The 15,783-nt window shown below is 42.5% G+C and overlaps 1 protein-coding gene across 2 annotated transcripts in view; it reads left to right on the top strand.

Annotated features, from left to right (window-relative positions):
- The first annotated feature begins 15,028 nt into the window (after positions 1 to 15,028).
- ABHD3 (abhydrolase domain containing 3, phospholipase) overlaps positions 15,029 to 15,783 on the top strand; it is a 34,930-nt gene continuing 34,175 nt past the window's right edge. Inside the window, exon 1 of one of the 2 annotated variants that reach the window (XM_036322932.1) lies at positions 15,029 to 15,311. In XM_036322932.1, coding sequence (XP_036178825.1) covers positions 15,165 to 15,311 — 147 coding nt within the window. In that variant the 5' untranslated portion in view covers positions 15,029 to 15,164. The remainder of the gene's footprint in view (positions 15,312 to 15,783) is intronic. The other variant, XM_036322933.1, reaches the window with a different exon arrangement.

The following is a 15,783-nucleotide window of genomic DNA, read 5'->3' as shown; positions in this document are numbered from 1 at the left end:
GTGAAAGAGCCACACTCAAGGGCCCAAAAAGCCGCATGTGGCCGCAGTTTGCCCACCACAGCCCTAGCCCAGTGGTTCTCAACCTTCCAAATGCCGCGACCCTTTAATACAGTTCCTCATGTTGCAGTGACCCCCAATTTCATTGTTACAAATTGAGCATAATTAAAGCATAGTGATTAATCACAAAACAATATGTAATTATATATGTGTCTTCCGATTGTCTTAGGGGAACCCTGTGAAAGGGTCATTCGACCCCCAGAGGGGTCGCGACCCACAGGTTGAGAACCGCTGCCCTAGCCAGTTTGACTCAGTGGATAGAGCGTGGGCCTGAGGACTGATCCGGTCAAGGGCACATGCCCGGGTTGCGGGCTGGAACCCCAGTAGAGGGCGTGCTGGAGGCAGCAGATCAATGATTCTCTCTCATCATTGATGTTGCTATCTCTCTCCCTCTCCCTTCCTCTCTGAAGTCAATAAAAATATTAAAATAAATAAATAATAAAGTAAATGACATTATGATGTGTAGGATTTAAAATCATGTTTCACAGCCCAACACGGATGCATTGTAAGCATACTGTTGCTTTTCCTGGAAGTCAAGGGAGCAGGGAATATTCCAGCAGAATTGAATAATCAAGTGAAAAGAAAGGAGACATAAAATGTAACCAATCCCCTGTTTGGGGGCAGCATCCGGGAGGCGGTGGGGAGTCATGAGGGCCATGTAAGTGGGCGCTGGGTGTGGGGTTCAGTCCTCGACGGGTTCTCCCAACCATGGCCACGAGGTCACCCTCACGGGGTCCCTGGGGCAGTCCTTCCGCGGGAATGGCTTGCTGCTCAGCCTCACCTTCCACGTCCTGCCTCTGGAGCCCTGGGCACAGCCCAGCAGGACTCAGTGATTGTGGAAAAAGTGGAATAAAATGTGGAATGTGGGCCCGGCAAAAAAAAAAAATGTAACCAATGATGCAAAAAAATGAAACTAGACCACCAACTTACACCATACACAAAAATAAACTCAAAATGGATAAAGGACTTAAATGTACGATGGGAAGCCATAAAAATACTAGAAGAATCCAAAGGCAACAAGATCTCAGACATATGCCGAAGCAATTTCTTCACCGATACAGCTCCTAGGGCACTTGAAACTAAAGAGAAAATGAACAAATGGGACTACATCAAAATAAAAAGCTTCTGCACAGCAAAAGAAACCATCAACAAAACAACAAGAAAGCCCACTGCGTGGGAAAACATATTTGCCAATGTTATATCTGATAAGGGCCTAATCTCCAAAATTTATAGGGAACTCATAGAACTTAACAAAAGGAAGATAAACAATCCAATCAAAAAATGGGCAAAGGACCTAAATAGACACCTTTCAAAAGAGGACATTCAGAAAGCCAAGAGACATATGAAAACTTGCTCAAAGTCACTAATCATCCGAGAGATACAAATCAAAACAACAATGAGGTACCATCTCACACCTGTCAGACTGGCTATCATCAACAAATCAACAAAGGACAAGTGCTGAAGAGGATGTGGAGAAAAAGGAACACTCGTGCACTGCTGGTGGGAATGCAGACTGGTGCAGCCACTATGGAAGACAGTATGGAGCTTCCTCAAAAAACTACAAATGGAACTCCCATTTGACCCTGTGATCCCACTTCTAGGAATATATCCCAAGAAACCAGAAACACCAATCAGAAAGGATATATGCACCCATATGTTCGTAGCAGCACAATTCACCATAGCTAAGATCTGGAAACAGCCTAAGTGCCCATCAGTAGATGAATGGATTAGAAAACCGTGGTACATCTACACGATGGAATGCTATGCTGCTGTAAAAAAGAAGGAACTCTTACCATTTACAATGGCATGGATGGAACTGGAGAGCATTATGCTAAGTGAAATAAGCCAGTCAATGAAGGAAAAATACCACATGATCTCACTCATTCATGTATAATAACGACCATTATAAACTTTTGAACAAAAATAAATACAGAGGCAGAGCTGCCTCAAACAGACTGTCAAATTACAGCGGGAAAGCTGGGGAGGATTGAGGGGCGGGAGTGGGAGTTAAGAGATCAACCGAAGGACTTGTATGCATGCATATAAGCATAACCAATGGACATAAGACACTGGAGGGTAGGGGAGGCCGGGGGATTGTTAAGGACGGGGAAAAAAGGAGACATATGTAATACTCTTTGAAATACTTTAAGCAATAAAACAATTAAAAAAAAAGAAATGCAAAAAAAAACCCAACAACAAAAAATACAGAAAAAAGTAACCAATGAATTATGTAGTGAAATAAATCAATGTTCTCAATTTATTCTTGTAAATAAAACAGGAAAATACCAATATGGAATCTCAAAGGCCACGTAGAACTAATTTTAGAAACTAAACAAATAAAATATTTGCTCAAAATAGGCCAGCCAAATGTCTAGCAATATCAAACATTTTCATTCTGGAAAATTTTTTTCTTTATATGTTCTTTCTTTTTTTTTGTTATTGTTATTTTTTTTAATTTATCTTTATTGTTGAAAGTATTACAGAAACTTTCCCCTATTTTCCCCCTCCAGCTCCTGCCCTCTTCCCAGGCCTTCACCGCACTATTGTCTATGTCCATGGGTTAGACATATTTGCATGTAAGTTCTCTGGTTAATCTCTTTCTGCACCCCACACCCCCTTCCATCCTGGAATTTTTTTAAAACATATTTTATTGATTTTTTACAGAGAGGAAGGGAGAGGGATAGAGAGTTAGAAACATAGATCAGCTGCCTCCTGCACACCCCCCACTGGGGATGTGCCCGCAACCAAGGTACATGCCCTTGACCTGAATCAAACCTGGGACCTTTCAGTCTGCAGTCTGCAGGCCGACGCTCTATCCACTGAGCAAAACCCGTTAGGGCCATCCTGGAATTTTTAATGTGCTAGTGCTGATGTTGCTCAACTACAACTAATCAATTAAGGACATTTCAGAATTCCTGCTCTACCAACTCTTTCTTCTCTCTCTGGGATCTTTTCTAATTTCCTTCTTTCCTTGTTAACCAGTTAAATTGATCACATGAATTAATAAGTTGATGAAAAGATTTTAGAAAATTTATAGCCACTGCACAAGTTATACTAGTCATTAACTTTGTAACTTAAAGTAAATTGACTCAAGTAAAGGCCAATCAAAATGTGAGATTCTTAATAGTGCAACCTTGCATTTTATATCAAACACAATATATTAATAATTGCTTTCACATATTTAATTATGTTTTATCTCACCCTGTACCTCAATCCCACTGGTTTTTATAGACAGAAGTTATGGGGACTTCTCTTCCTGGCACTAGAACTCCGGGCTGGGGGACCTGTTTCGGGCTGAGACTCCTCATTCCTCAGGGGGACTCCATAGCCGAAATATCCCTCACTGTTTTTATCCACCATATGTGGTTGTGAGACCAGCCCATTCCTTGTCAACACCCCTCCTACCAGTCTCCATGTGGCTTCTTTAATTCTGTAGTTGTAGGACTTCCATTCAGCTCCATTTCAGGTGGTTCTGAATGATGGTTGTTCTGTAGTTTGGTTACAATTTTGACCTAGTTGTGGGAGGAAGCAAGTATGTGTTTAAACACTTTCTTATCCATCCACCCCCTTATTAAATATATTGTAAATTATCAACACTATCATGTTGTTAAGGCTATTTCAAGGTGTTTAAATTAATATGGTTTGCCAATGGTCTCTAAATATTTTTTATCATCTTTGCAGTGGAAAATTTTTGAACATGTACTTCCAATATACATACTTATTTTTGTATAAATTATATATGTACTACCATGTCACATGTTATAAAACATACTCAAAGTAGAAATTATAAGAGGATAAGATATAAAATATATAAAGCCCCACTTGATTTGGCTCAGTGGATAGAGCGTCGGCCTGAGGACTGAAGGGTCCCAGGTTCAATTCTGATCAAGGACAGAGGCCCAGGTTGCAGGCTCAATCCCCAGTAGGGGGCATGAGGAGGCAGCAGATCAATGATTCTCTTTCATCATTGATGTTTCTATCTCTCCCCCTCTCTCTTTCTATCTGAAATCAATCAATCACATAAATAAATAAAATATATAGAAACGTTTTCATACTTTCTTCTTTCACTCTTCGGCATTTCTAGATGTTTAAATTGGTATTCTCCAAAGTAGACACACACCAATTTGACTACTGTGTCATACATGTGTCTGTCATGTTTAAAACCCATTCATTTGGCACATATGTTTGCTTATCTGCCTATCTGTTCAGAAATATTCAGGGTCATTCAAAACTAGTAAGATTTTTATTCCAACCATAAGATGAAATCCATAAATTCTTGCCCCAGAAATGAAGTAGTTTTACTATTCACCTACTATTCTACTACTATGAAAGAATTTGTGACTGCTTTACAGTCTACAGAAATGTGTATTTGGAGAGCAACTTTATAAGAGTTAAATCTAGCACCCATCACCTGGTAACATTATGTAGTCTGAAATTCAGCCACACCTAACTAAAATGGAAGAAAAGTGTAGCTTAGCTGAGTGCTCAAGAAGAAAAGTATATCATCTGGTGTCCCCTTAGAAAAACATAGATCACTGTAAATATTCAAACAAGGAATTTAATCCAGCAAATTGTCTGCTAAAGTGTCGTTAGGACTGCAGATGCCAAAAGAGATTAATAACTGGAAAACTAGAGGAAGAAAAGAGAAAATGATGTTGTCTAGGACCCATGACCACTGTGCCACTGAGGCTGCTGATATTGGAACCACTGCTGTTTTGTAGTAAGCTGGGAACCCAGGCTCACACTGAAGCTGCAGAGAACCAGGAGCCCAAAGTCCCCACCATTGTCACTACCACTGCCAAAGTCAGATGCAGGCATACACACTCTGCTGCTGCAACCCTGTAACTGCCCTGCCCAAGTAGGAACCCAGAAGCTGCCGGAAATTCCATCAGAAACAATAAACAAAAAATGGCTTCTCTTTTCAGTTGGTCTCCCATTATTCTGCCACAAATAGCAGGAATAGTTTACCCTGTTGGGTACTCAGCACCATTCTCCCCATTCTACCATACTGAAACTTCCACATAACGAAGAAATAACATCATGCATCTGCATAACAGGATGCAACAATTCCACTTAAAATGAAGACACCTTCACCCTGTCTCTCCCAAGAGTTTTTCTGATTGTATAGATTTAAAAAAAAAAAAAAAGACTTAAAGTGCCCATCTCTTTAATTCACTGTGATTAATAGCCACCACCAAAGATCTATGGGAGCTAAAACATTCTGACTGCCATTCTGGTCCTCGCACTCATTTTTGTAATAGCATTCACCTAGTCTTTGGTGAATAAGCACTGATATCTGTCCTATGTTCCCATGGCTTGAAATCAAAGAACATATTTCAATGGAGAAATCTCCCACCATCATCCCTGACCTGCAGATGGCAGCTTCAATGAGCTTTTTAAAGATTCTGGTGATCCCTCATTCATGCATTTCTCAGTGTCTTAGTGAAAACAGTGTTTTGCTCCCAAAGTTTTTGGTTTCTTTCCTTGAAATTATACAAGGGAAGTTTTGGTGTCTTAACCTACTGAAAGTAAACCACCATTAACTCCTGTTTTCAGTCAATCAGCCTGCTGCATGAACTACACATTATATCTGAAAATGGTTAAGTGCTCCAGATTGATAAGTTCAGTCCAGTCCAATGTTAAGTTCTGTTCTTTGTGTTCTTTTTCTGGCACTTGTAGAATCCATAGAATCCTACACATATTCTCTGGTCTCTGACAATACAAATTTGCAAACTGTTGCAATTTCAGGGCAAGGAGGGGTGGAGGTCAGTGGTTCTCAACCTGGGGGGTCGAATGACCCTTTCACAGGGGTCGCCTAAGACCATCAAAAAACACATATGTAATTACATATTATTTTTGTGATTAATCACTATGCTTTAATTATGTTCAATTTGTAACAATGAAAATACATCCTGCATATCAGATTCATAACAATAGCAAAATTACAGTTATGAAGTAGCAACAAAAATAATTTTATGGTTGGGGGTCACCACAACATGAGGAGCTGTATTAAAGGGTCGCGGCATCAGGAAGGTTGAGAACCACTGCTCTAGCTTCTCCCAGGTCAAACAAGGAACTACATCGATGAATTTGCTACAGGGTCTTCAATCAAGGGAAGACTAGTCACCTCCAACATGGGGGAAAGGAACGTTTTGGTTGGCAAAGAAAGATTAGAGGAATGACATACTACAATTAAAAAGAAGAAGAAGACATTCAATGCACATAACAACTAGGTAGATCTCAAGGGCATTATTTCAAAGGATTACATACTATATAATTCTATGTACGTAACATTTTGAAGTGACAAAATTATAGTGATAGAGGACAGATCAGCGGTTGCCAGGGGTTAGAGTTGGGGGAAGAGTGTGACTATTAAGGAGTAATGCAAGCCTTTCTTTGTGGTAAAGGAACAATTCTGAATCCTGATTGTGGTGTATTTATAGAATTCACACATATGATAAAATTTCATAAAACTGTACATGCCCAAAAAAGGAATGCATGTAAAAACTGGCAAAATTTGAATACAGTCTGTACCTGAGTTGATAATATTGTACCAATGTTAGTTTCCTAGTTTTGTTTTTTAAATATATTTTACTGATATTTTACAGAGAGGAAGGAAGAGGGATAGAGAGCTAGAAACATGGATGAGAAACATCAACAATCAGCTGCTTCCTGCACACCCCCTACTGGGGATGTGCCCGCAACAAAGGTACATGCTCTTGACGGAATCGAACCTGGGACCCTTCAGTCCGCTGGCCGACACTCTATCTACTGAGCCAAACCGGTTAGGGCAGTTTCCTAATTTTTATAAGGTACTATGGTTATGTAAGTTCTTATCATTGGAGGAAACTGGGCAAAGGGTACATGGGAACTCTGTATTTCTTTATATTTTTTTATTGATTTCAGAAAGGAAAGGAGAGAGAGAAATAGAAACATCAGTGATGAGAGAGAATCATTGATTGACTGCTTCCTGCACGCCCCCTACTGGGGATCGAGCCTGCAACCCGAGCATGTGCCCTTGACCAAAATTGAACCCAGGGCCCTTCAGTCTGAAGACTGATGCTCTATCCACTGAACCAACCCAGCTAGGGTGAAAACTCTGTATTTTTTGCAACTTTTTATGAGTCTTAAACTATTTTTAAAAAAGAAGTTAGTAAAAAAGAGAAAGAGCCCTAACCGGTTTGGCTCAGTGGATAGAGCGTCGGCCTATGGACTGAAGGGTCCCAGGTTCCATTCCGGTCAAGGGCATGTACCTTGGTTGCAGGCACATCCCCAGTTAGGGGGTGTGCAGAAGGCAGCTGATCGATGTTTCTCTCTCATCGATGTTTCTAACTCTCTATCCCTCTCCCTTCCTCTCTGTAAAAAAAATCAATAAAACATGTTTAAAAAAAAAATAGAAAGAAAGAATAATATAAGGGGAACATGGGGGTTTAAGTTTCTCAGATTTATCTTAATCTATCCAAATGTCTTCATTCTAATTCTCAAGGATTCCATTTTTTGAATCTGTGCCCTTACATTTACATAGAAGGGATTCTGGGTCCTCAGTGATATCACTGCACTGATGAGTTAAGCTATCCTGGTATTTCCTTTTCTACTCTGCTTCTAGACTTCTTTTATATGAGATTATAAATATCCTTCATGTTTAACTGGTTTTTTATATCCTTCTTATTCAGTTGTTTTTGTAACTTGAAGCTGAATGCAATCCTAACTAATTCAAATTCTTGACATAATTAGTATATTAGTTAATAAACTTACTCTCTAGGGACTTCCATCTTCTTTCTTTTTAAATTATATTTTTTCTAAACAATCAAAAACAATGTTATATTAGTTGGAAACTTTTTATTTCAAAGACCAGAAAATTCAACTCAAATTGGCTTAACCAAAAGGAGAAATCTATTAGATCATGTAACTGAAACATACACACACACACACACACACACACGGAAGTTCTAGGTTAATATGTATACTGACTTAGCTCAAACAGCATCTTTAGGATTCAATTTTTCTCCAGTTCTCATTTCTGCCTTTCCTTTTCTTTGATTCCTTTGTAGTCACCAAGTGGCCTCAAGCTCCTAGCTTCATTCACTCTTACTGCTAGAAGTTCCAGCAGAAAAGAGCTCCCCCACACTCTCCCAACAGTCCCAGCAATAGTCTCCTTGTAACACAGTGACTCTGAATGGAAAATGTATTTATCCTTGAACAAACTTGGAGGTCGTGATAGGCCTGGATGTCATGTCTCTCTTCAGCTGGGTGAGTTGTCAGCTCTACTCAAAGCTCTTGGTCCAAGAGTGGAAGCAATGCCAACGAAAGTGGAATAAATGCTCATGAAAAAGTTGTTTTGGAAAATAAATATATACTAATGATTGTGTTGGAACATACCTTGCCATGTTTAAGCTGAAATTAATTCTGAAACAGATTTAGAGGAAATCATCTGACATTTCAGATAGCGTCAGCTTTTTGAATAGAAACAACGTGGTGGAAAGAAATGAGGCGTTGGTTCTAGCTTAACACTGAGGCAATACTAGCTCTGTGAGCTTCAGTAAAATCACCTCACTTCCCTGGTCCTGGTTGTCTCACATGTAAGACAAAGGAATTAATAGTATTTGTATGTATAATGATTCTTAGTTCTTTTTTATGTGGATTTCTTTCTTTCTTTTTAAAATATATTTTATTGATTTTTTACAGAGAGGAAGAGAGAGGGATAGAGAGTTAGAAACATTGATGAGTGAGACACATCAGCTGCCTCCTGCACACCCCCTACTGGGGATGTGCCTGCAACCAAGGTACATGCCCTTGACCGGAATCGAACCTGGGACCCTTCAGTCTGCTGGCCGACGCTCTATCCACTGAGCCAAACCGGTTAGGGCTCTTTTTTTTTTTTAATTGATTTCAGAGAGGAAGGGAGAAGGAGAGAAAAACATCAATGATGAGAGAGAATCATTGATTGGCTGCCTCCTGCACGCCCCCTACTGGAGATCCAGCCCGCAGCCCGGGCATGTGCCCATGACCGTAATTGAACCCCGGATCCTTCAGTCCTCAGGCTGGTGCTCTATCCACTGAGCCAAACCAGCTAGGGCTCTTGGTTCATATTTTTTTTTAATATATCATAATATACTTAGGTTTGATAAGTGCCAAGGGTTGGTGTTAGATGAGTCACAACAAACATTTCTGTGGCCAAATTTTCCAGAAGTGAACGCATATTAGGGGCCATAAGTTTTGTCCTGTTTGCGCCAGGTTGGCTCTTAAAGGCCCTCTGCTCATAGGTGCCTATCTCTGTGAGCTGAGGCACACGTGCATCATCCCCACAAATTTGTACCAACACCACAGGTCCCAACCAACAAATAGCACTTCTCCTTTGTCTTCCCAAGTTAGATTCACCAATAGTGAGAGCTTAAGTGATGCAACAAGACTCTGGTGAAATCTTAGATCTGTTTTGGTTTTTTTCTCCAGGACAACATTACAGAGCAATTGTTCCCTTCCTGTTGGCATGTGATCAGACACTCAACATATAAACTCCAGCAACTCCTCGTGTTACCAGGAACCCTTTTGAGTGTTCTCAGGCATTCCACTGCAGAAAAAGATGGGAATTGGCAGTGAGTCCAATTATAATTCTTAGTGCCAACTGTATAAACTTTGTGTTGTTTTTATTTATTTTTCAATTGCAGTTTACATTTAATATTATTTTGTATTACATTCAGATGTACAGCATAGTGGTTAAACAATCATATACCTTATAAAGTGTTCCTCCCGATATTTCCAGTATCCACCTGGCACCATATATAGTTATTACAGTACTAGAGGCCCAGTGCACGAAATTCGTGCATGGGGCAGGGAGGGGGTCTCTCAGCCCGGCCTGTGCCCTCTCACAGTCTGGGAGCCCTCGGGGGATGTCCGACAGTTGGACATCCTTAGATCTGCTGTGGAGGTGGGAGAGGCTCCTGCTGCTGCCGCAGCACTCACCAGCCATGAGCCTGGCTTCTGGCTGAGCGGTGCTCCCCCTGTGGGAGCGCACTGACCAACAAGGGACAGCTCCTGCACTGACCGTCTGCCCCCTGGTGGTCAGTGCACGTCATAGTGACTGGTCATCCTGCCGTTGGGTCGAAACTGGCTCTCCGACATCCCCCGAGGGGTCCCAGATTGCAGGAGGGCACAGGCCAGGCTGAGGGACCCCACTGGTGCATGATCAGGGCCAGGGAGGGACTCAGGAGGTTGGCCAGCCAGGGAGCAACCGCGGGAGGGCTCCAGGGCATGTCTGGCCTGATTTGCTCAGTCCCAATCAGCAGACCCCAGCAGCAAGCTAACCTACCAACTGGTTGGAGTTCTGCCCTCTGGTGGTCAGTGCACATCATAGTGAGCAGTTGATTGGCCTTAGCATATCATTAGCATATTATACTTTGATTGATTGAATGGCCGACCGGATGACCAGACACTTAGCATACTAGGCTTTTATTATATAGGATTATTTCCTATGCTGTATTTTATATCCCATGACGATTCTGTAACTACCAATCTGTACTTCTCAATCCCTTCACCTATTTCACCCAGTCCTTCAAAACCCCTCCCTTCTGGCAACCATCAGTCTGTAACTCTGTATTTATGAGTCTGATTCTGTTTTTTGTTTGTTCATTTATATTGTTTTTTAGATTCTATGTATAAGTGAAATCATACGGTATTTGTCTCAGTCTGACTAACTTATTACACTTAGCATAATACCTTCTAGGATCCACCCAGGCTGTTGCAAATGGTAAGATTTTGTGTTTTTGTTATGGGTGGGTATGATATATATATATATCATATATATATATGGCTATATATATATATTGGCTATTGTAAATAATGCTGCAGTAAACATAGGGGTGCATAGGAGATATATATATATCTCCACTTTTTTTGTCTATTGATGGGCACTTGGGTCTTTCAACAGTTCATTATCTGTGTATAAAAATGCCAGGGGGTTCAGAATATTTATTTTGTATCCTGCTACTTTAGTGAACTTATTTATCAGTTCATGTTATCTGCAAATAATGATAGTTTACTTCTTTTTCTTAAATATGTTCTTATTATTTTTTAGGGAGAGAGGAAGGAAAGGGGTAGAAAGATAGAAACATCGATGAGAGAGAAATGCCCCCGTTTAGGGATCAAGACTGCAACCCAGTCATGTGCCCTGACCAGGGATTGAACCCGGATCTCTAGGTTCCTGGGTCGATGCTCAACCACTGGGCCACACTGGCCAGATGACAGTTTACCATATTTCTTCCTTTGCGATTTGGATGCCTTTTATTTCTTCTTGTTGTCTGATTGCTACAGATATCTCTGTCTTGTTCCTGATCTTGAGGAAAATGCTTTTACTTTTTCTCCATTGAGTATGATGTTAGATGTGGGTTTTTCACATATGGCCTTTACTCTGCTAAAATATGTTCCCTCTACTCTCACATTGCTTAGAAATTTTATCATAAATGAGTGCTGGACTTTGTCAGATGCTTTTCTGCATCTATTTGTTTAATCATGATTTTTATCCTCTTTTGTTTATGTGGTGTACTGTGTTAACTGACTTACAGATATTGTACCAACCTTGCACCCCCAAAGTAAATCCCTCTTGATCATGGTGTATGATCTTTTTAATGAATTGCTGGATTCGGTTTGCTAATATTTTATTGAAGATTTTAGTATCTATGCTCATCAAGTATATTGACCTATAATTTTCTTTCTTTGTAGTGTCTCTATCTGGTTTTGGAATTAGTATAATGCTGACCTCATAAAATAAGCTTGGGAGTATTCCTTCCTCTTGAATTTTTAAAAAATAGTTTAAGACATAGAGGTGTTAGTTCTTCTTTTTTGTTGTTTTCTATAAATGAATTTATTGGGTTACAAGTTTCAAGTATACAACTTATAAAACGTGATCTGCATGCTGCCCCAAGCAAAATCTCTTTCAATCCCCATTTCCCCCGCTTTGCCCACCTCCACCTGCTCCCCAACCCCCCTTCCTTCTGGCTATCATGAAACTGTTGTCTGTGTCTATAGTATGTATTATATACAGGGTGTCCCCAAAATATGTTTTGCTTAATCCCTTCACCTTCTTTCATCAAGTCCCCCCAACATCCCTCCATTCTGACAGCTGTCAGTTGGTTCCATGTATCCATCCCTCTGTTTCTATTTTGTTTATCAGTTTATTTTGTTCATTAGATTCTACATATAAGTGAGATCAAATGGCATTTGTCTTTCCCTGACTGGCTTGTTTCACTTAGCACAATCATCTCCAGATCCATCTAGGCCAGTGGTTCTCAACCTGCGGGTCGCGACCCCTTTGGCAACGACCCTTTCACAGGGGTCGCCTAAGACCATCCTGCATATCAGATATTTACATTACGATTCATAACAGTAGCAACATTACAGTTATGAAGTAGCAACGAAAATAATTTTATGGTTGGGCCACAACATGAGTAACTGTATTTAAAGGGCCAGAAGGTTGAGAACCACTGATCTAGGCTGTCACAAAGATTCTTCTCTTTCTCTTTCTTTTCTTCTTCTTCCCCTTCCTCCTCCTCCTCCTCCTCCTCCTCCTCCTCCTCCTCCTCCTCCTCCTCCTCCTCCTCCTCCTCCTTCTTCTTCTTCTTCTTCTTCTTCTCTCTCTCTCTCTCTCTCTCTCTCTCTCTCTCTCTCTCTCTCTCTCTCTCTCTCTCTCATATTCTCATATTCCATTGTGTAAATGTGTCACAGCTTTTTATCCAGTCATGTACTGATGGGCACTTGGGTTGTTTCCAGATCTTGGCTATTGTAAATAATGCTGCAGTAAACATAGGGGTGCATATATTCTTTTGAATTCGTGCTGCAGGCTTCTTTGGGGTGAGTGCAGGAGGCAACCAATCAATGTGTCTCTTTCACATTGATTTTCTCTCTGTCCTCCTCCCTTCCACTCTCTCTAAAAAAATCAATGGAAAAATATCCTCACGTAAAGATTAACAAAAAAACAAGTGTTTATTATCTAACAGTTTCTGTGAGTCAGGGGTCCAGGCACAGCTTAGCTGGGTCCTCTACTCTGGATACACTAGGCTAGTCAAGATGTTGGCCAGGCTGCATTTTTATTAGAGGCTTGACTGGGGAAGAATTGGTTTCTAAATTAATTCAAGGTATCAGCAGAATTTATTTCCTTGAATTGTGAGTCTGAGGACCCCATTTTTTGCTGGTTGTCAGCTAGAGACTACCACTAGTTCTCCTCTGTGGCCCTTTCCAGGGGCAATTCATATGGCTGTTTGCTTCCTCACGGTGGGCAGGAGAGCCTTTAGCTCTGGTGTGCTAAGCTAGAGTCATATAATATAATGTAATCCCAGGAGTGGTGACACCCATTACCTTTTTAATACTCTATATTGGTTAGAATTAAATCACAGGTCCTACCTGTACTCAAGGGAAAGAGTAAATGTGTCACAGCTTTTGTCAACAATTTGTGTGACGTAACCTCATTAGCTACAATACTGCCACTGCGCAAAACCTAAATATTTTTAATTTATTTTAGAGAGAGAGGAAGGGAGAGGGATAGAGAGATAGAAACACCAATGAGAGAGAGACATCGATTGGCTGCCTCCTGCATGTCCTCTACTGGGGATGGAGCCTGCAACCTGGGCATGTGCCCTGACCGGGAATCGAACCAGGACCTCTTGGTTAATGGATCAATGCTCAACCACTGAGACACACCGGCCAGGCTGATATTATCTCTTTAAATTTAAGCAAATTGAAATATACATATATTTATGGCAGGCATTATAAAGAATGTCACATGTAAATTGTCAAGTATTGCAACCACCATGTGCATGTGTGTTTCTGGGTGTGCTTGAGTACAAGAGCCAGTGAGTGAAAGAATCACTTATATTCAGGGTCAGGCTAGTACATATAAAGTATAAATTATTACTCTATGGATTGAAAAACTACAGGCTCAGTGAAGGTAACTGAATTATTCTGGGTCGTGGGAACCATCAATTTGCAATGACCAAATCAAGGCAAAATAAATTGCTCCCTCTGGCCCACCCCATTTCCCCAGCACTATTTATATCATTAATTTACAATCCTGTGAAATTTTTCATAGTCTATACAGCCCTTACTTTTTTCCTTTTGCCTGTTTGTATTGCCGCTCTTGGTACCTCTGGGGTGTGGGGATGGATGGGGGTGGGGAGGAGCTCATAAGAAACAGATTGTTAAATCTTCTACACCTTTTAGATGTCTGTAAGTATCTCCTGGCTTTAAGCATGTTGCCATAAATAAGCCTAGGAGAACCTACTTCGTAAGTGGTTTCTTATCTGCATATTAGGTAATTTGAATTTCCTTCAAGTTCAACCATTAATAAACTAGTAATAGGCTTTATGATTTTTTAAAATCCCAGTTCATATTCTTGATCTCCTCATTTATTTTCGGGAACTACTTCTCATTTAAGGCATACTAAAGAATTCACAGCAAGGTTTAAAATCAAGTCTGAATGTCCTCACTGTTGAATGTTTATAGAAATTTTTTTCCCTTTTGATAGTCTTGGGGGACAACACAATTTCCTTGGGGGGAGGGGGGTGCAGAATTTTTTCACTACATAGTGAGTGCATTCTCCTAACATGTCTTTGGCAGTAACTCCCCAAATCTTTGAATCCAACGCACACTTCTAGGGGGCACCTTAAACTGGTGGTTTACAGGAAGGAGTCATCCAGACCTACCGCCTTTCGGAATCATTCAAGGTCACTGGGGCAGGTATCCTGCCCGGCCCATTTTCCTCTCCAAGTCGGCGCCCGCGCTCTTCCCACTCTTGGGGTTCACCCAGTCTGACTGCGACCTGGAGGCGGAACCCCGTTAGCCCTCCGGGTGGCGGGGCTTGCACCACGCCTCTGGAAGGTTGCTGAGTGGCTGGCGGTGGGGGCGGTTCGGAGGAAGCTGGGGCGGAGCCGGCGGCATCTGGCGGGCTGGGCTGCACCTCCCCGGGCCGCTCGGCCGAGCACTTGGCGGAAGCCGCACTCCGCCCGGCAGGCGACGCTCTGCTCCAGGGTCCTCCGCGCGCCGCGAACCGCTCGCCCCGCGGTTGGCCTCCCGCCGCAGGACCAGCGCGTGGCGCGCCGCGGGCCGTGCCGCGCTGAGCCATGGACCTGCGGATGCTGTCTCGGGAGCTGTCCCTTTACCTGGAGCACCAAGTCCGGGTTGGGTTCTTCGGTTCGGGGGTGGGCTTATCCCTGATCCTGGGCTTCAGCGTCGCTTATGCCTGCTACTACCTGAGCAGCATTGCCAAGGTGAGCCGAGGGGAGGCGCGGGCGCCGAGGCGCAGGGCCAAGGGCGGTTTCGCTGGGAGCCACAGCATCGGGCGTAGCCCGCGGCTAGTCGCTGGCAGGAGCGAGTTGGCTGGGGACGTCCTGGGGGCGAGCATGCTGCTCCTCGGTGTGGCCCTTTCCCCGGCATCCGATGGACGCCCTTGGGGCGCGCGCGGGAGAGCTGGCCAGCCAGCCCCTGTCCGCCTGCTTGTGGTCCGGCCCCGTCCTCGGACCGCAGCCCGGACCTTCTGACCTGGGCGCGCGCGGCGCTGCTTTGTCGCTGTTATCTCCCCCGGCTAAGCTGCTCGGGAACGCGGGAGCACTTTTTAGAGGGACTTATTTCAACTCCCGCCAGGCCCTGGAGGGGCGGATAAACCCCTCTTTAAGCCCGTGGTGACTGTGAATTGTTGGCGGCAGGCTCCCAGTAATCCGGGGGATCAGCGCTCGCGCGATG

The sequence above is a fragment of the Myotis myotis genome, unplaced genomic scaffold, assembly GCF_014108235.1.
Source record: "Myotis myotis isolate mMyoMyo1 unplaced genomic scaffold, mMyoMyo1.p scaffold_m19_p_9, whole genome shotgun sequence".
Taxonomy (NCBI): domain Eukaryota; kingdom Metazoa; phylum Chordata; class Mammalia; order Chiroptera; family Vespertilionidae; genus Myotis; species Myotis myotis.
The sequence above is the reverse complement of the archived record's forward strand: the minus strand, read 5'-3'. Positions and strand labels throughout refer to the sequence as shown.